Source organism: Lygodium microphyllum, chromosome 15, assembly GCF_053477565.2.
Source record: "Lygodium microphyllum isolate KBCC chromosome 15, Lygodium_microphyllum_v1.1.10, whole genome shotgun sequence".
NCBI classification, from domain to species: domain Eukaryota; kingdom Viridiplantae; phylum Streptophyta; class Polypodiopsida; order Schizaeales; family Lygodiaceae; genus Lygodium; species Lygodium microphyllum.
In genome coordinates, this window is record NC_141149.1 from 124,069,209 (window position 1) to 124,083,416 (window position 14,208).

General features: G+C 40.1%; 1 protein-coding gene across 1 annotated transcript; it reads left to right on the top strand.

Moving 5' to 3' along the window:
- Nucleotides 1-2,422: 2,422 nt before the first annotated feature.
- LOC148025017 (ruvB-like protein 1) lies at nucleotides 2,423-3,224 on the top strand. Its single transcript, XM_087693792.1, has 2 exons — nucleotides 2,423-2,544; nucleotides 2,749-3,224. The coding sequence occupies exons 1-2, from the start codon at nucleotides 2,430-2,432 to the stop codon at nucleotides 2,874-2,876; spliced, it is 243 nt and encodes an 80-aa protein (XP_087549918.1). The 5' UTR covers nucleotides 2,423-2,429; the 3' UTR covers nucleotides 2,877-3,224.
- The last annotated feature ends 10,984 nt before the right edge of the window (nucleotides 3,225-14,208 follow it).

A 14,208-nucleotide genomic window follows, 5' to 3' on the forward strand; every position in this document is an offset into this window, starting at 1 on the left:
AATCCTATTTTGTTTACATTGCATTTGGAAAATTTACATGAAGCTCCTAATACCAAAGGGCATAATAATGTCTTGAGGACATTACAATGTCTTTGTAGTGAACTAGTGTTGAGAGGGGTTTCCCACTAACCCTTTTGAAATGACATCTCAAACTATTCAAACATAGAGGATATTTTTGCATGTTATCTTTCCCAAGTATCCAAAGTATGGGGTCTTAAAGGTAAAGCTAGAGTAAATGCAAACTTATATAACCTCTTGCATGCTACTTACCTTTTGTAGGCTGTAAATTCCTAAAACAAATATATAGAATTTCTAAACTCTTGCAATTTACAAAAGTTATGAAACTCTCCACAACAAGCTATATATTATTGGTAATTTTTTTATTTTGGCCCCACTAAAGCTTGTTGTGAGTCTCACAAGGGATGGTGGGAAGCCTCTCTAAAACAATTTCTACTAGTGTGTTTACGAGAAGGGATGGTGGGAAGCCCCTCGAAAACAAATTCTACTAATGTGTAAGAATGATGTTGAAGTTTCAAGAATGAGGGAAAATGAGGTTAATAGTAAGAATAACAGTAACAATATTGATAACGATAAAAATAAAACAAAACAGCAACGAACATTTTTTGCTTCTTGTGAACGAACATTTTTTGCTTCTTGTGAGAGAGGGATGGGGTTTAGGAAGCCGTGCATTTCTGCTGTGATATATTGGACACACAATAACGGAGGGTCGATAGCCCTAACTGCCTTCCTTGTGCAACCATGAAGATCGAGGAAGTGTAGTCCACAACCAAGAAGCAGCGGGTGGCTTCCCACACGCACATCAAAGGCCTTGGTTTGAAGGTCGCCTCTCCCATCCTGTTGTTGTCTTTGTTTCCTTATAAACAAGCATACATACATTTAGACTACAAATTGTCATGCTATTGTGTCTTGCTTTGGAGTTCTGATAGCAGAGCCAAGCCATAATAACAACCTTATCATGCAAAAATTATGCACATGGTAGGTTTCACACAAGACATAAATTGTTGTTTTCGTTTCATTAAAACAAAAGTTCAAACAAGCATACACTTGTTCAGATTGCAAACTATAATGATATTAGTCTTGCTTTCTGATACAGAGCCAAGCCATTACACCGATATTATCATATAGGAATTATGCATGGGTGGTTTCCCACACAAGAAAAGACATAAATGTTCAACTATATACAAACATTTAGACTACAAGTTGTGTCCTTCTTTGGAGTTTTAATCATGTAGCCAAGCCATTGTAACTATTATAGTGTAAAGATCAACACATGGTAGGTTTTTTATGTAAGGGGCATTGCATGCATGTTTTGTTCCATGTTGCACTCTTGATGATGGACATGGCAGGTTCCCCACACAATGAATGTTGGGTCCATCTTGCATTCTTGTATGCTTGGATTACTGACTTGGTTAGCCACATTTTCTCGCCAATGCTTGGTGCTGACATGCTAGTTGGTTTCACATGTTATCACAAACTCTTGTATGTCACATTCTTCTAGTCCAGTTTGTCTTGCATACAAATTTTGTACAACATGCATACAATTACATGTTCATAAGTGGTGCATGGCCTAAGTAACATGGTGTTTGGCTTGAAACAAGCATGTGCGGAGTGGCATGAGTATGTTGTATTGTCTACTTATGTCCAAAAAATTTCCATGTTTAATAGTTTTAGTCAATCTCATATACCCTTTGCTCAATCAAATGAGTTGACAAGATGGAGGGCTCAGTTTTTATGCATGTTGGCCCTTGCAAGTCATTTCTTCAGCTTTGATGCATGTTGGCTCTTTTCAAGTTATTTCTTAAATGGTGCATGTCTTGAAGCTCTAAGGACTGGCCACCCATACCTTGTTTGCCAAGGCATTGGGCTTGAAAACTGGGCTCTTAAGTGGTTCAACAATCAGTTTTCATATTTCACTTGAGTGAGGGGGTTTCGATAAGTCATCCAACATCATTTAGTAATGTCTAGAAGTGGCACTCTAACCTACTAGACGTGTTTAGTATAAGTTTAATTTCTCAACCTTAATAGATTGATGTTGCAATCTGGCCACTGTTGTATTTGTGTCAAGCCTCACCACTTTACTATTGGGTCATTTGCATGCAGTGGTACTTTGTGCAATCAATATGCTTTGTTTACATGTAACACAGTTATGTATATTGGTTGCTTGTATTATTGAAAAGCCTATTTTTTCTGTAATTCTCTTTAGACATCTTTACTTCACATGCCATATGGATGAATTTTATGACATCTCTTTGTGTAGGCACAACTTAGATCAATTGGTAACTACATCAGCTAACAATTTTGTAACATGCAGTTTAACAAATTTATTGGCCATGTAACTGCTATATCAAAGTTGAATGATTGAAGAGGTTGATGTTTCTTACAATCAGGAAGATGGAACAACTCTGGGTATGGGATCAGGTTTTGTTGGTCAAGAACATGCTAGAGAAGTATCAGGGTTGGTGGTTGATATGATCCAGCAAAAAAATATGGTTGGACGTGCACTACTTCTTACTAGTGCTCCAGGTACATGAAAGACCGCTCTTGCTTTTGGGAATATCTCAGGACCTTGGAAGAAAGGCAAAGAATTTTTATTTTTGGACATTACAAAGTGGGTTTTTGCACAGTTATTTGTTGTCATCTGGAGCATAGGTCACTCCCAATTGCATAGCTTTCGCATCATTTAATTCTTGTCAGGCATGCTCAAGTTTTGTTTTTGTAAATTTCCAGGGCTTGATGCTTTGGCTCAAGCAAAGAGGGAGGTAGCTGCCGGTATTTTATCCAGGAAGTTTTCAGTCACAACACCTTCAATGGATGGAGAGATTGGCCCATCCAAGGGAATCAAATCTAGTGAGTAGATGACCACTTGTCCACTACAAAGATAAGATTAATGGATGCACTCGCAACTACAGATTACATGGGGTAGAGAGTATGCCTTCTATCTTAGGTTAGTTGTCTTTTCTTCCATTGGTATAAGATTGGAACCCTATGATACAACATGACTTGCATGAAATTAAATGTGGGCTGAATACATAGGTGCCATAGGTGAGGGTTCATAGTTTCCTACTGCTAGAGAGAACTCTAAAGATATGGTATTATTCTATGACAAATGAACTATCTCTTTGATTCCCTTTGAAAGTTTTGGCATTTTGTGTAGCAGTAGTCTATAGGAAATAATATAAGATTCTAATGTTGATGGTTGGGTAGACAGGTTTAAGTAGCTCAAGTAGGAGAGGCCTACCTCCTAGGCCAGAAAAGCATTACAGAGAGGTCCACAAGCAAAGTAGAGAGGATTCAAGAAAGAGTCGTAGGATTGAGCATACACATACGACATCAAGTGGTTGTTGTTATCATTGCACACAAAGTTTTGATATCTAGCATTGTTAAGGAAATTTTGAAATGATGGCTATTAACAAATAGCTTTCTTGAAGTAACACAAGTCATATGTTATTTTTTCTTGGCAAGTGGGACAATGGGAGGTGGGAGTGGAATGATTCACCATATCGTGAAACTACTCCTATGCATGGGCAAGATGAGACACCAGATTCCAGAAGAACTCCTTCATGTTATACCGATGGTATACACTCCCCTTAAAGAACTCCCGTGCATTACAAGGTTGACAGGTCTTCACGTGGAAGGTCTCCCATACATGACAATGAGGGCATATATTCATGAGGAAGGGCCACTAGACATGACAAGGATGCAACTCACTCTCGAGGAAGAGTTTTGGAGATGCTAGGTTCGATGAAGCAACTACTAATGGCAGGGGTGAGACACCTTATTGGGGGTCCGATGACAGATTTGATAGACTTAGGTCACCATCTCAATTTTACATCCCACCATCGCCACCTGAGTCTCGCATGGTCTCTCCTTGCGAAGGAGGAGACACCCCATATAGCATAGGTATTTTAGTTTTTATTTTCCCTGTGCAACGTTTGATTGGTTTTTAGTGTCCATTTGAACACTTTTGTTTACTTTGGTAACTTTTGTGTTTACAGCATCAACCTCTGGACAGATATTCTCCATCTCCACAACCCATCAACCCTATCCTTTAGAGTAGCTTCTGGGGGCTGTTGCATGCAGTTTGAAAATAGACGGAGCAAGGAAATGTTTGTTATGGATGCATAGACTTGATCAAAGTGGTCTGTGCCAAGTCAAATTAGTGCGGACATTGGCAATGGGTTGCCTACACTTGAGCAGCAAAGTATGACATGATGGTGTAGACTTGCAATAAGCAGTGTCTAGACCAAAACATAGGATAGATGGGCCTCATGAATGTTGTGCAGACAACAAATCCTCCCCACTAAAAATCACAAGTATCATATCCCTCTGGACTAGTAAGTACAGAAATAGTTCTGAAACAGCATAATATTTTTAAGGTGGCTTGGATACATTTTCTATCATTGTTTATATCATTGATGTATCTCCAATATATCAGGGTGGCTTTGAAGTTTGGAAGTGACAGAGTTGCAATTGTCTGTTGTAATTGTTGGTATCCTTGATGTAGCTACAATATGATGTTCTTGTCAAGAAGAGCTTAAAAGATGTTGCCACCATATTGGAACTAGAGATCAAAATTTCAAAACTATCCTTCTTCATTCATTCCTTGGCATGTATCTTTGAGTCTTCTACAAGATCTCAACATGTTAGTAATTCCCTTCTAGTCTCTCTTAGTACTTCTATCATAAAACACTCAATGTGTGTTGCTTTCTTTATAGGCGTACCTCAATCAATGTGTAGAGAATCGCCATTTTAATGATTAATGATTACCACCATGATGAAGCTAAATATTTTGATAATAAGAGACAAAACAGCTCATGTTGATATGATTGAGCCCATGCTATGTAGGAAGGCATATCAATGTGCCTAGCCTATGAATGGCTGCTTTATCTAGATAGGCTAATGTGATTTGGGCTATGGCAAGGAAGATTTATGCATAGTGAAGCATTGAGAGAGAGGGTGCAGTTTTAGGGCTCCACCATCTGAATAGAAGACTGGTCCATTTTTTCATGGTGCCGTGGTCACTCTAGAAGGCATTTTTTACCAAAGCTAGAATGCATCCAATGGAAGTGATAGGCTAAAAGCCATGTTTAAGAGGGTGGTTTCTTGAAGCATGATGCAGCCCAAAATGGCATAGCTCAGTTTGTGGAGACCTTCGACAAGTTTTGGCGGCCAAGGGATCTCAACAGGAGTGTGGCCATATTGACTGGATAAAGGTACAGTAGGAGAGCAACTACCTTTTTTGAAGTCTAAAGAGGGCCTACGTGATTTGGGCCTAGGAGTAGCTGTAGGTAGTCATCTATCAAGGTTGATATGGAGAGGATTTGTCAATATGGTAGCTGGGGGGCAAATCCTGGCTAGTTGTTTGCCTAGTTTCTAGATCCAACCATTGTAGTTAATGTGGATCTGTTTATTTGTTATTGTTGGGCACTTAGATTAGTAGTGTTCATGGGCTCAATGATTCAGGGTTTTAAAAAACGAGTCCTATGACTCCACGAGGTCATTTACTACAGGTTCTCTGTCCATTTGAGGGTATCGTCACTGTTGGTGATGTTTCTTTGTGCATATTAGTGATGTTGGTACATTGCCTCTCTTGTCTGACCATTCATCGAGCTCTATTTTTTAGGTCTTCTCTCTTCTCTCAATTCATGGTCTTCCTAGTCTCGGGACTCGTAATGTCTACATCGAGCTAGCCGTCTTTGTTATGGATTCTTCAATAGGAGCCACTTTTGTGATAGGTTGGCAAGAGAGTGTTGAGATGACAAGCTCAACACATGCGGACATTGATGATGGACCGCCTGGTTAGATGGGTCCACACATCTACACTTAGCACGTCAGTGGTCATTATGACTCTCACATGGCCACTGACTCATTACTTATTATATTTAGGTTGTTATACCTATTTACAACTGGCATAGTTATAACACCAGTTGACTAATGTAGTCGGTTATGCATTGTTTGACTTAGTAGGCCACTTTCCTTTATGTTGTATCTTATCTATACCTTGTGTACATTGTAAAGAGTGTAAAAGAAGAAGAAACCAGCAAGAAAACGTTTTTGGCCTCTATCTCTCTTCTTGTCCCTTGAGTGAGCTTCTCCTTGTGCATTTTGTGTGTTTGGCGCAGCATCTTGAGCAAGTTCCCCTACCACGCGATTCTTAACATGGTATCAGAGCCACGCCACTGAGAGAGGCTGATTTTGAAGGCTGAAGTGAAGGAGAAGAAGCAAGGTTCGAGCAAGCAAGCCACGGGTAAGAAGCTCTCCCATCCTTCCACTCTTTCTCTTGGATAGTGCCTGTGGAGGCACCGGAAGCAGGGTAGAGCAAAAATCTCAGATTGCAGTGAGATTTGGTGTGCGCGAAGAGCACTGGTATTTTGAACAAAGATCCTTTAGGGCTTATCTGCATTTATTTTGGGCATCTGAGGCCATTTTAGGCCCCGTTTAGAGCCACAAGTTTGCGGACAACAGTTTTAGAGTACACTGTGATTTCGGCTATTTTGACCGAAAGTGGGTGCGCACGTTACAGATTGCGAATCTGTAATTCTTGAGGTATTTGTAGGAAGCAAACATAAGGTTTATCTGCAAACAGGTTGCAGATTGCATGTATTGTTGAGCAGACAATGAAAAAGGCTGTTTGGTGTATTGCTGTGCACTATAGGTCAAGGGTTGCAGAAGATTTGCTTGCTGTTTGATATTAGTTTTATGATAATGGTAGAGAATAGTGGAAGCCCCATCATTGAGAAGCTCAACAAGAACAACTACCCTTCATGGAAGTTCCGTGTCACGAACTTCCTTATTGGAAAAGGCCTCTACGAGTTTGTTTCAGGTGAAAAAAAGGAGTCGAAGGTGAGTGATCCTCCAACTGCAGAAGAGACAAAGGCATGGAAGGAATGGAATGAAAAAGACAAGAAGGTCATGTATTGGCTGTTTGCAGTAATTGACAATAATATGCTGGGACATATTAGAAATGCAGAGAATTCATATGCAGCTTTGACCATACTTGAAAGCATGTTTTTCGTAAATACAAAGGCACAAAAGATTCAACTCAAGCAAGAGTTGAATACATTGAAGAAAGGGAAGATGTCTATCAATGAGTATGCACTAAAGATAAGGAGCATTGCAGATGCATTGGCAACGATTGATGCAATGCTCGATGATGATGATTTGGTGTCGTCTACCTTGGGTGGACTTAACAATGAAAAGGCTTGGAAGTCTTTTGTAACTTCTGTATATGTCAGAAATCCATTTCCAGATTTCGATGAGTTGGTCTCCCTTATGATCACTGAAGATATCAACATGCAAAGTGAGACATGTGAAAGAAGTTGTGAACAGGTCCAAGCTTTCTACTCCAGTTCAAGAAGGGGACGTGGCAGGTTCTCTTCAAGAGGCCATGGTACAGGACGTGATAGTGACAACCAGCAAAATAGATTGAATCAGCAATTTGGCGATATGCAGGTTTTAGGAGGTCGTGGTAACTTTAGAGGCAGGGGGAGCTTTAGAGGAAGAGGTGAACGGCAGAACAGAGGTTCTAACAAATTTGGTATTGTGTGTCACTACTGTGGCAAAACAGGTCATATTACAGCCCAATGTTATGCTAAGAAAGATGATATTCGCAGTGGTAAATTGCAGCAAGGAAACTATGCATCGTCTTCACGACAGAATGAAGATAAAAATGAACGTCTGTTTGTTATGTAGCATATGCTGAATGCTGTTACAGGAAAGGGACAACATGATGATGTTTGGTATGTTAATTTAGGTGCATCCAATCATATGACCAGCCATGCAGAATGGTTTGGAGAGTGCAGGATTTGCAAAATGCAGGTTATGTGCAGACGGGTGATGATTCATGCCACCTAATTTCACACATTGGAAAAGTTCCCTTGTCCTTACATAATGGTAAGACAAAGAGTCTTTTAGATATATTACATGTACCATCTATTACAAAGAACTTGGTGTCAGTCGGTCAAATGGTAGAGCAAGGGCTGCAAGTCAGATTTAATGCAAAGGGCTGCTTTGTAGAAGACTTCAATGACAAGTGCAGGTTGGTAGCAAAGGGAAGTAGAGTTGGATATATGTTTACTATGGATGTTGGAATTCTTACTATGAATGCTGCTATGTATGCTAAAGGAAAAGGTGTTGTTGCAAATATTGAAATTTGGCACAAACGCATTGGACATGCAAATGTACAAAGACTAAAATTAATGCAATCCAAAGGGTTGGTTACAGGTTTTCCTACATTTAGAGTTACAGAATTTCATAAGGTATGCGAAGCATGTCAGTTTGGTAAGCAGGCAAGACAACCCTTTTCACATGACAAAGATGTAAGCAGAAATATCCTTGATGTTGTGCATATAGACATTTGGGGTCCTACACAAAATGTATCTCTTGGAGGCAGTTCATACTTTGTCACATTCATTGGTGATTGTTCTAGAAAGCTGTGGGTATATTTTATGAAGGAAAAGAGTGAAGCGTTTGAGCACTTTAGAACATTCAAGGCTGCAGTTGAAAGAGAAATAGGCTTGAAAGTAAAGTGCTTGAGGTCAAATGGAGGGGGAGAGTACTTCTCGAATGAGTTCAGTGATTTTCTGAGGTCTCATGGGATAAAGAGACAGTTCACATGCAGATATACCCCATAGCAAAATGGGGTTGCAGAAAGGAAAAATAAGCATATTACAGAAGTTGCATGCACCTTGGTGGCTAAAAAGAATATGCCTAAGCATTTTTGGTATGAGGCTATTCATATTGCTGTTTATATTATGAACAAAACTCCCATAGCTGCAATTCATGGGATGACTCCTGAAGAATGCTTTACTAGCAAGAAGCCTGATGTATCGCACTTGAAGGTATTTGACTGTGTTGCATACGTTCATGTGCCAGATGAGCTACAGAAGAAGCTTGATCTAAAGGCAGAAAAATGTATTTTTATTGGATACTCTTTAGGGAAGAAAGGGTATCGCTGTTATAACCCTGTCACATGTAAGTTCAGAGTAAGCAGGGATGTCATCTTTGATGAAATGAGCAGTTGGTATGCATCTAGTGGTGATGCATTGGATGATGATGATGATGATGATCATGAATCATGACACTCATGTGCAGGCTGAAAAGCAAGAATCACGGACTCTTAGTGGACTAGAGACATCATCTAGTAGTCCTTGGTCTGGGAGGCTAAGGAGTACCTCTACATCTTCAAGTGCATCTAGTAGCACTACAGGTAAAGACAAATGAAAGAATAAAGTGTCAGATGGCATTGATGCAGTTCTTGATGGAGACTCTAGTGGCTCAGAGAGCTTGGATGATGAGTTTGGTATTCCTTCTGTCAGGACACCAGGTGTACAGAGAGCTCATAGTAATGTAAAGGCTCCATTAAGTGATCCAGTGGTACGCAGATCTAGCAGGGTCAGATACCCTGTTAAAAGATTTGGTTTTGAAGGTTATGCAGCTCACCATTATGCTTATATGGTGAAACTAATTGAGGATGTTGAGCCCACATGTTTTGAGGAGGCTGTTGATCATGCTCATTGGGATGCAGTAATGGATGAGGAGATGGTTGCATTAGAGGCCAATAAGACTTGGGATCTAGTATCATTGCTGAAGGGCAAAAAAGCTATTGGATGTAAGTGGGTTTGTAAGATTAAGCACAATGCAAATGGTTCTATTAGTAGGTACAAAGCTAGGCTGGTTGCAAAAGGCTATGCCCAGACATATGGCATAGATTATGAGGAAACCTTCAGTCCAGTTGCTAGGATGACAACTGTCAGATGTGTGATTGCTTTGGCAGCAGCCAAAGGTTGGAGGTTGCAGCAAATGGATGTGAAGAACGCCTTCTTGCATGGTGATTTGCAGGAAGAAGTGTATATGGATCAACCAACAGGTTATGAAGATTTAGAACATCCCACGTATGTGTGCAGGTTGAAGAAGGCGCTCTATGGGCTCAAGCAAGCACCTAGAGCATGGTCTGACAAGATCAGAGAGTATCTTGTCAATATTGGCTTTTATATTTCTGATGTTGATCACTCACTTTATGTGAGAAAGGGAGATGCATGTTTGGTCATCATAGTCATCTATGTGGATGACTTGATTATTACAGGTGATAGTGATAGTGGGATTGCTGAAGTCAAGGATTTTTTGAAGAAGAAGTTTGAGATAAAGGATTTAGGTGAGCTAAGATACTTCCTTGGCATTGAGGTGATCAGATGTGATGATGGTATATGGCTGTCCCAAAGACAGTATGGCTTGGATATGTTGTCCAAGTATGGTATGACAGCATGCAAACCACTTTCAGTCCCGTTGGAGCAGAATTTAAAGTTGAGTGCTAATGTTGGGGATGAGATAGAAGACCCTACTATGTTTAGGAGGACAGTGGGGAGTTTGATCTACATGACCATTACAAGGCCAGACTTGAGCTACGATGTTGGTCTTGTGAGTCAGTTTATGCAAGTACCTAGAAAGCCACATTTGGATGCAGTCAGACGCATATTGAGATATGTGAAGTCCACATTACATTATGGACATTTCTATAAGGCAGGTACAGATGTACAGGTGTTTGGATACACAGATGTAGATTGGGCTGGTAGTATGTTTGATGGAAGATCTACCAGCAGATACATGTTCTCTCTTGGTAGTGCAGCAATTGCTTGGAGCAGCAAAAAGCAATCTACACTTGCTTTATCGAGTACAGAGGCTGAGTATAGAGGTGTTGCTGTTGCAACATGTGAGGTAGTATGGCTACAAAAGTTAATGGCTGATTTAGATGTGCAGGTGGAAGGTCCAGTTGTCATTTATTGTGAAACATGAGCAGTATACAGTTGGCTAGGAACCCTGTGTTCCATGCCAGGACAAAACATATTGAGGTACACTACCACTTTGTGAGAGAGAAGGTACTAGCAGGTGAGATTGACTTGATGTATGTCAGCACACAGGATCAGATAGCTGACATCTTCATGAAGGCATTGGGTACAGAGAAGCTTCAAAAGTTTCGAAGCTTACTTGGAGTTGCAGAGATGCAGTTGAGCTTGAGGGGGAGTGTTGAGATGACAAGCTCAACATATGCGGACATTAATGATGGACCGCCTGGTTAGATGGGTCCACACGTCTACACTTAGCATGTCAGTGGTCGTTATGACTCTCACATGGCCACTGAATCATTACTTATTATATTCAGGTTGTTACACCTATTTACAACTGGCATAGTTATAGCGCTAGTCGACTAGTGTAGTCAGTTATGCATTGTTTGACTTAGTAGGCCACTTTCCTTTATGCTGTATCTTATCTATACTTTGTAAAGAGTGTGAAAGAAGAAGAAGAAACCAACAAAAAAACGTTTTTGGCCTCCATCTCTCTTCTTGTCTCTTGAGTGAGCTTCTCCTTGTGCATTCTGTGTGTGTTTGGCGCAACATCTTGAGCAAGTCCCCCACCACGCGATTCTTGACAGAGAGGGGGCCACAGAACCTCATGTTAGTCTCAAATGTCTCTATCAAAGCATATGCCATATGCAATACTTTACATCCATTAGATTCAGTCTGATCCTATCCAGAAAACTGTCCTACAGGACCACCCTGTAGAAAACTGCTCGTATCTTTTGAACTGTAACTCAGATTGCCAAGCTTTAAAAAAAAAAATGTAGGACACTCATGATCTACAACTTATCTGAAGACACCTAGACTAAATTCTGAAGTTTATAGCCCCTAAAATTTTTTGCGCAACCTACAATTGTTCATTACAGCATGTAGTCCTAGCTAGGCATCGACCTTCGTGACTCTGTATCTCTTGCATACGAACTGGGATGTTAATCAAGATTAATAGGAGAGGGGGCCACAGGACCTCATGTTAGTCCCAAATGTCTCTATCAAATCATATTCCTCATGCAATACTTTACATCCATTAGATTCAGTATGATCCTATCCAGAAAACTCTCCTACAGGACCACCCTGCAGAAAACCGCTCGTATCTTTTGAACCATAACTCAGATTGTCAAGATTTAAAAAGAAAAAATTTAGCCCCACTCATAATATACAACTTGTCTCAAGACCCCTGGACCAAATTCTGAAGATTTCATCCCCTAAAATTTTCTGTGCAACCTGTAATTGTTCATTATAGCATGTAGTCCTAGACATTGGCCTTGATGACTCTGTATCTCTTGCATACAAACTGGGATGTTAACCAAAATTCATAGGACGGGTTGGCAGGACAAGGAGCCACAAGACCTCATGTTAGTCTCAAATGTCTCTATCAAATCATATGCCACATGCAATACTTTACATCCATTAGATTTAGTTTGATCCTATCCAGAAGATTGTCCTACAGGACTACCCTGCAAAAACTACTCGTATCTTTTGAACCATAACTCAGATTGCCAAGCTTTACACACAAAAAATGTAGTCCCACTCGTGATATACAACTTATTTGAAGACACCTAGACCGAATTTTGAATATTTCAACCCCTAAAATTTTCTGCGCAACCTACAATTGTTCATTACAGCATGTAGTCTTAGCTAGACATCGAACTTCGTGACTCTGTATCTCTTGCATACGAACTTGGATGACAACCAAACTTCGTAGGATAGGTTGGTAAGAGAGGGGGCCACAAGACCTCATGTTAGTCTCAAATTTCTCTATCAAAGCATATGCCACATGCAATACTTTACATCCATTAGATTCAGTCTGATCCTGTCCAGAAAACTATCCTACAAGACCACCCTACAGAAAACCGCTCATATATTTTGAACCATAACTCAGATTTCCAAGATTTAAAAAGAAAAATGGTAGGCCCACTCATAATCTAAAATTTATCTGAAGACAGCTGGACCAAATTCTGAAGATTTCAACCCCTAGAATTTTCAGCGCAACCTGCAATTGTTCATTAAAGCATGTAGTCTTAGCTAGACATCAGCCTTTGTGACTTTGTATCTCTTGCATACAAACTCGGATGTTAACCAAACTTCATAGGATAGGTTGGCAGGAGAGGGGACCACAGAACCTCATGTTAGTCTCAAATGTCACTATCAAAGCACATGCCACATGCAATACTTTACATCCATTAGATTTAGTCTGATCCTGTCCAGAAAACTATCCTACAGGACCACCATTGATGGAACCTAAAATGGGCCGGCACTGGCTCATGCACTAGCTGGACCTCTATCATGCGCTCAATAACCCCATGGCCTCGCGGCCAGGAGCGTGGATGGCACATACATCATCTTCCTAAACATCTTGCGTTTGTATCACATATCGTAGTCCAACTCTAACCCAATTAACACTCCTTAGAGGGAGTCCCAACACATTGCCAAATAGCACGAAGCACAAACATAGGAGGTCCTCCCATGGGTGATTGCCGCTACCTCACTGCGACTCTCCTACACCTTGGGGACTGGCCCCTCGATGCGTCACTAAATATATATAACATTTCGCACACAAATTTCTCTCTTTTATGATTCGCATATTTCCAGGAGATATACCATGCTTCCTCACTTTCTTTCCCCTTAGACCCAACGCCTAGCCTACAGCTTGGACAACTTTATTTACTCAACGTTGGTCATGTTTTTGAAAGCAATTGCCATGCATCTAGGAGGTATTATCTGATACTTCTTAAATTTCATGCTTCATGCAAATTGTGAATGTCCATGTGCTCAAACAATTAAGAAAATCAGCATTGGTGCACATATGGAAAACATTTCTTTCAATGATTTTGACTATTGCTCGTACGCGGCGTTGCATGAACCTAGCACAGAGAAACCCTCATGCTACTAGGTCCTTAATTTCTAATTATCGACTTACCTAAATGGTATGCATAAAAACCAGCAAGCTTTTCATCATTTCATTCAGCATTTAAATACCTTTCATACACTCTACCCCCTCACCCGTTTAGGTTGTGCATTATTGATCGGTTTAGGGTTTATTTTTCACATTTTTTTTGTATGAAAAGCAATAAAAACTCACTAAAACATAAAGGTAGGGCTGAACTGAGTCTAAACCTCATACTTCAGACCCCCCATATATCCACAAACATGGTTCTTATTTTTCCTTAATTTTCGGCATTCAAAATCCATTTTTTCCCTATTTTTAGTGGTTTTTCCCTATTTTTCTTGTATTTTTTGCAATATTAAATGACTAAAAATACAAAATGAGTTTTGGACTGTGGCCCTTAGGTTCATTTGCAGCAAAAACACAAATTTAGTTGGTGTGTCTTATTAT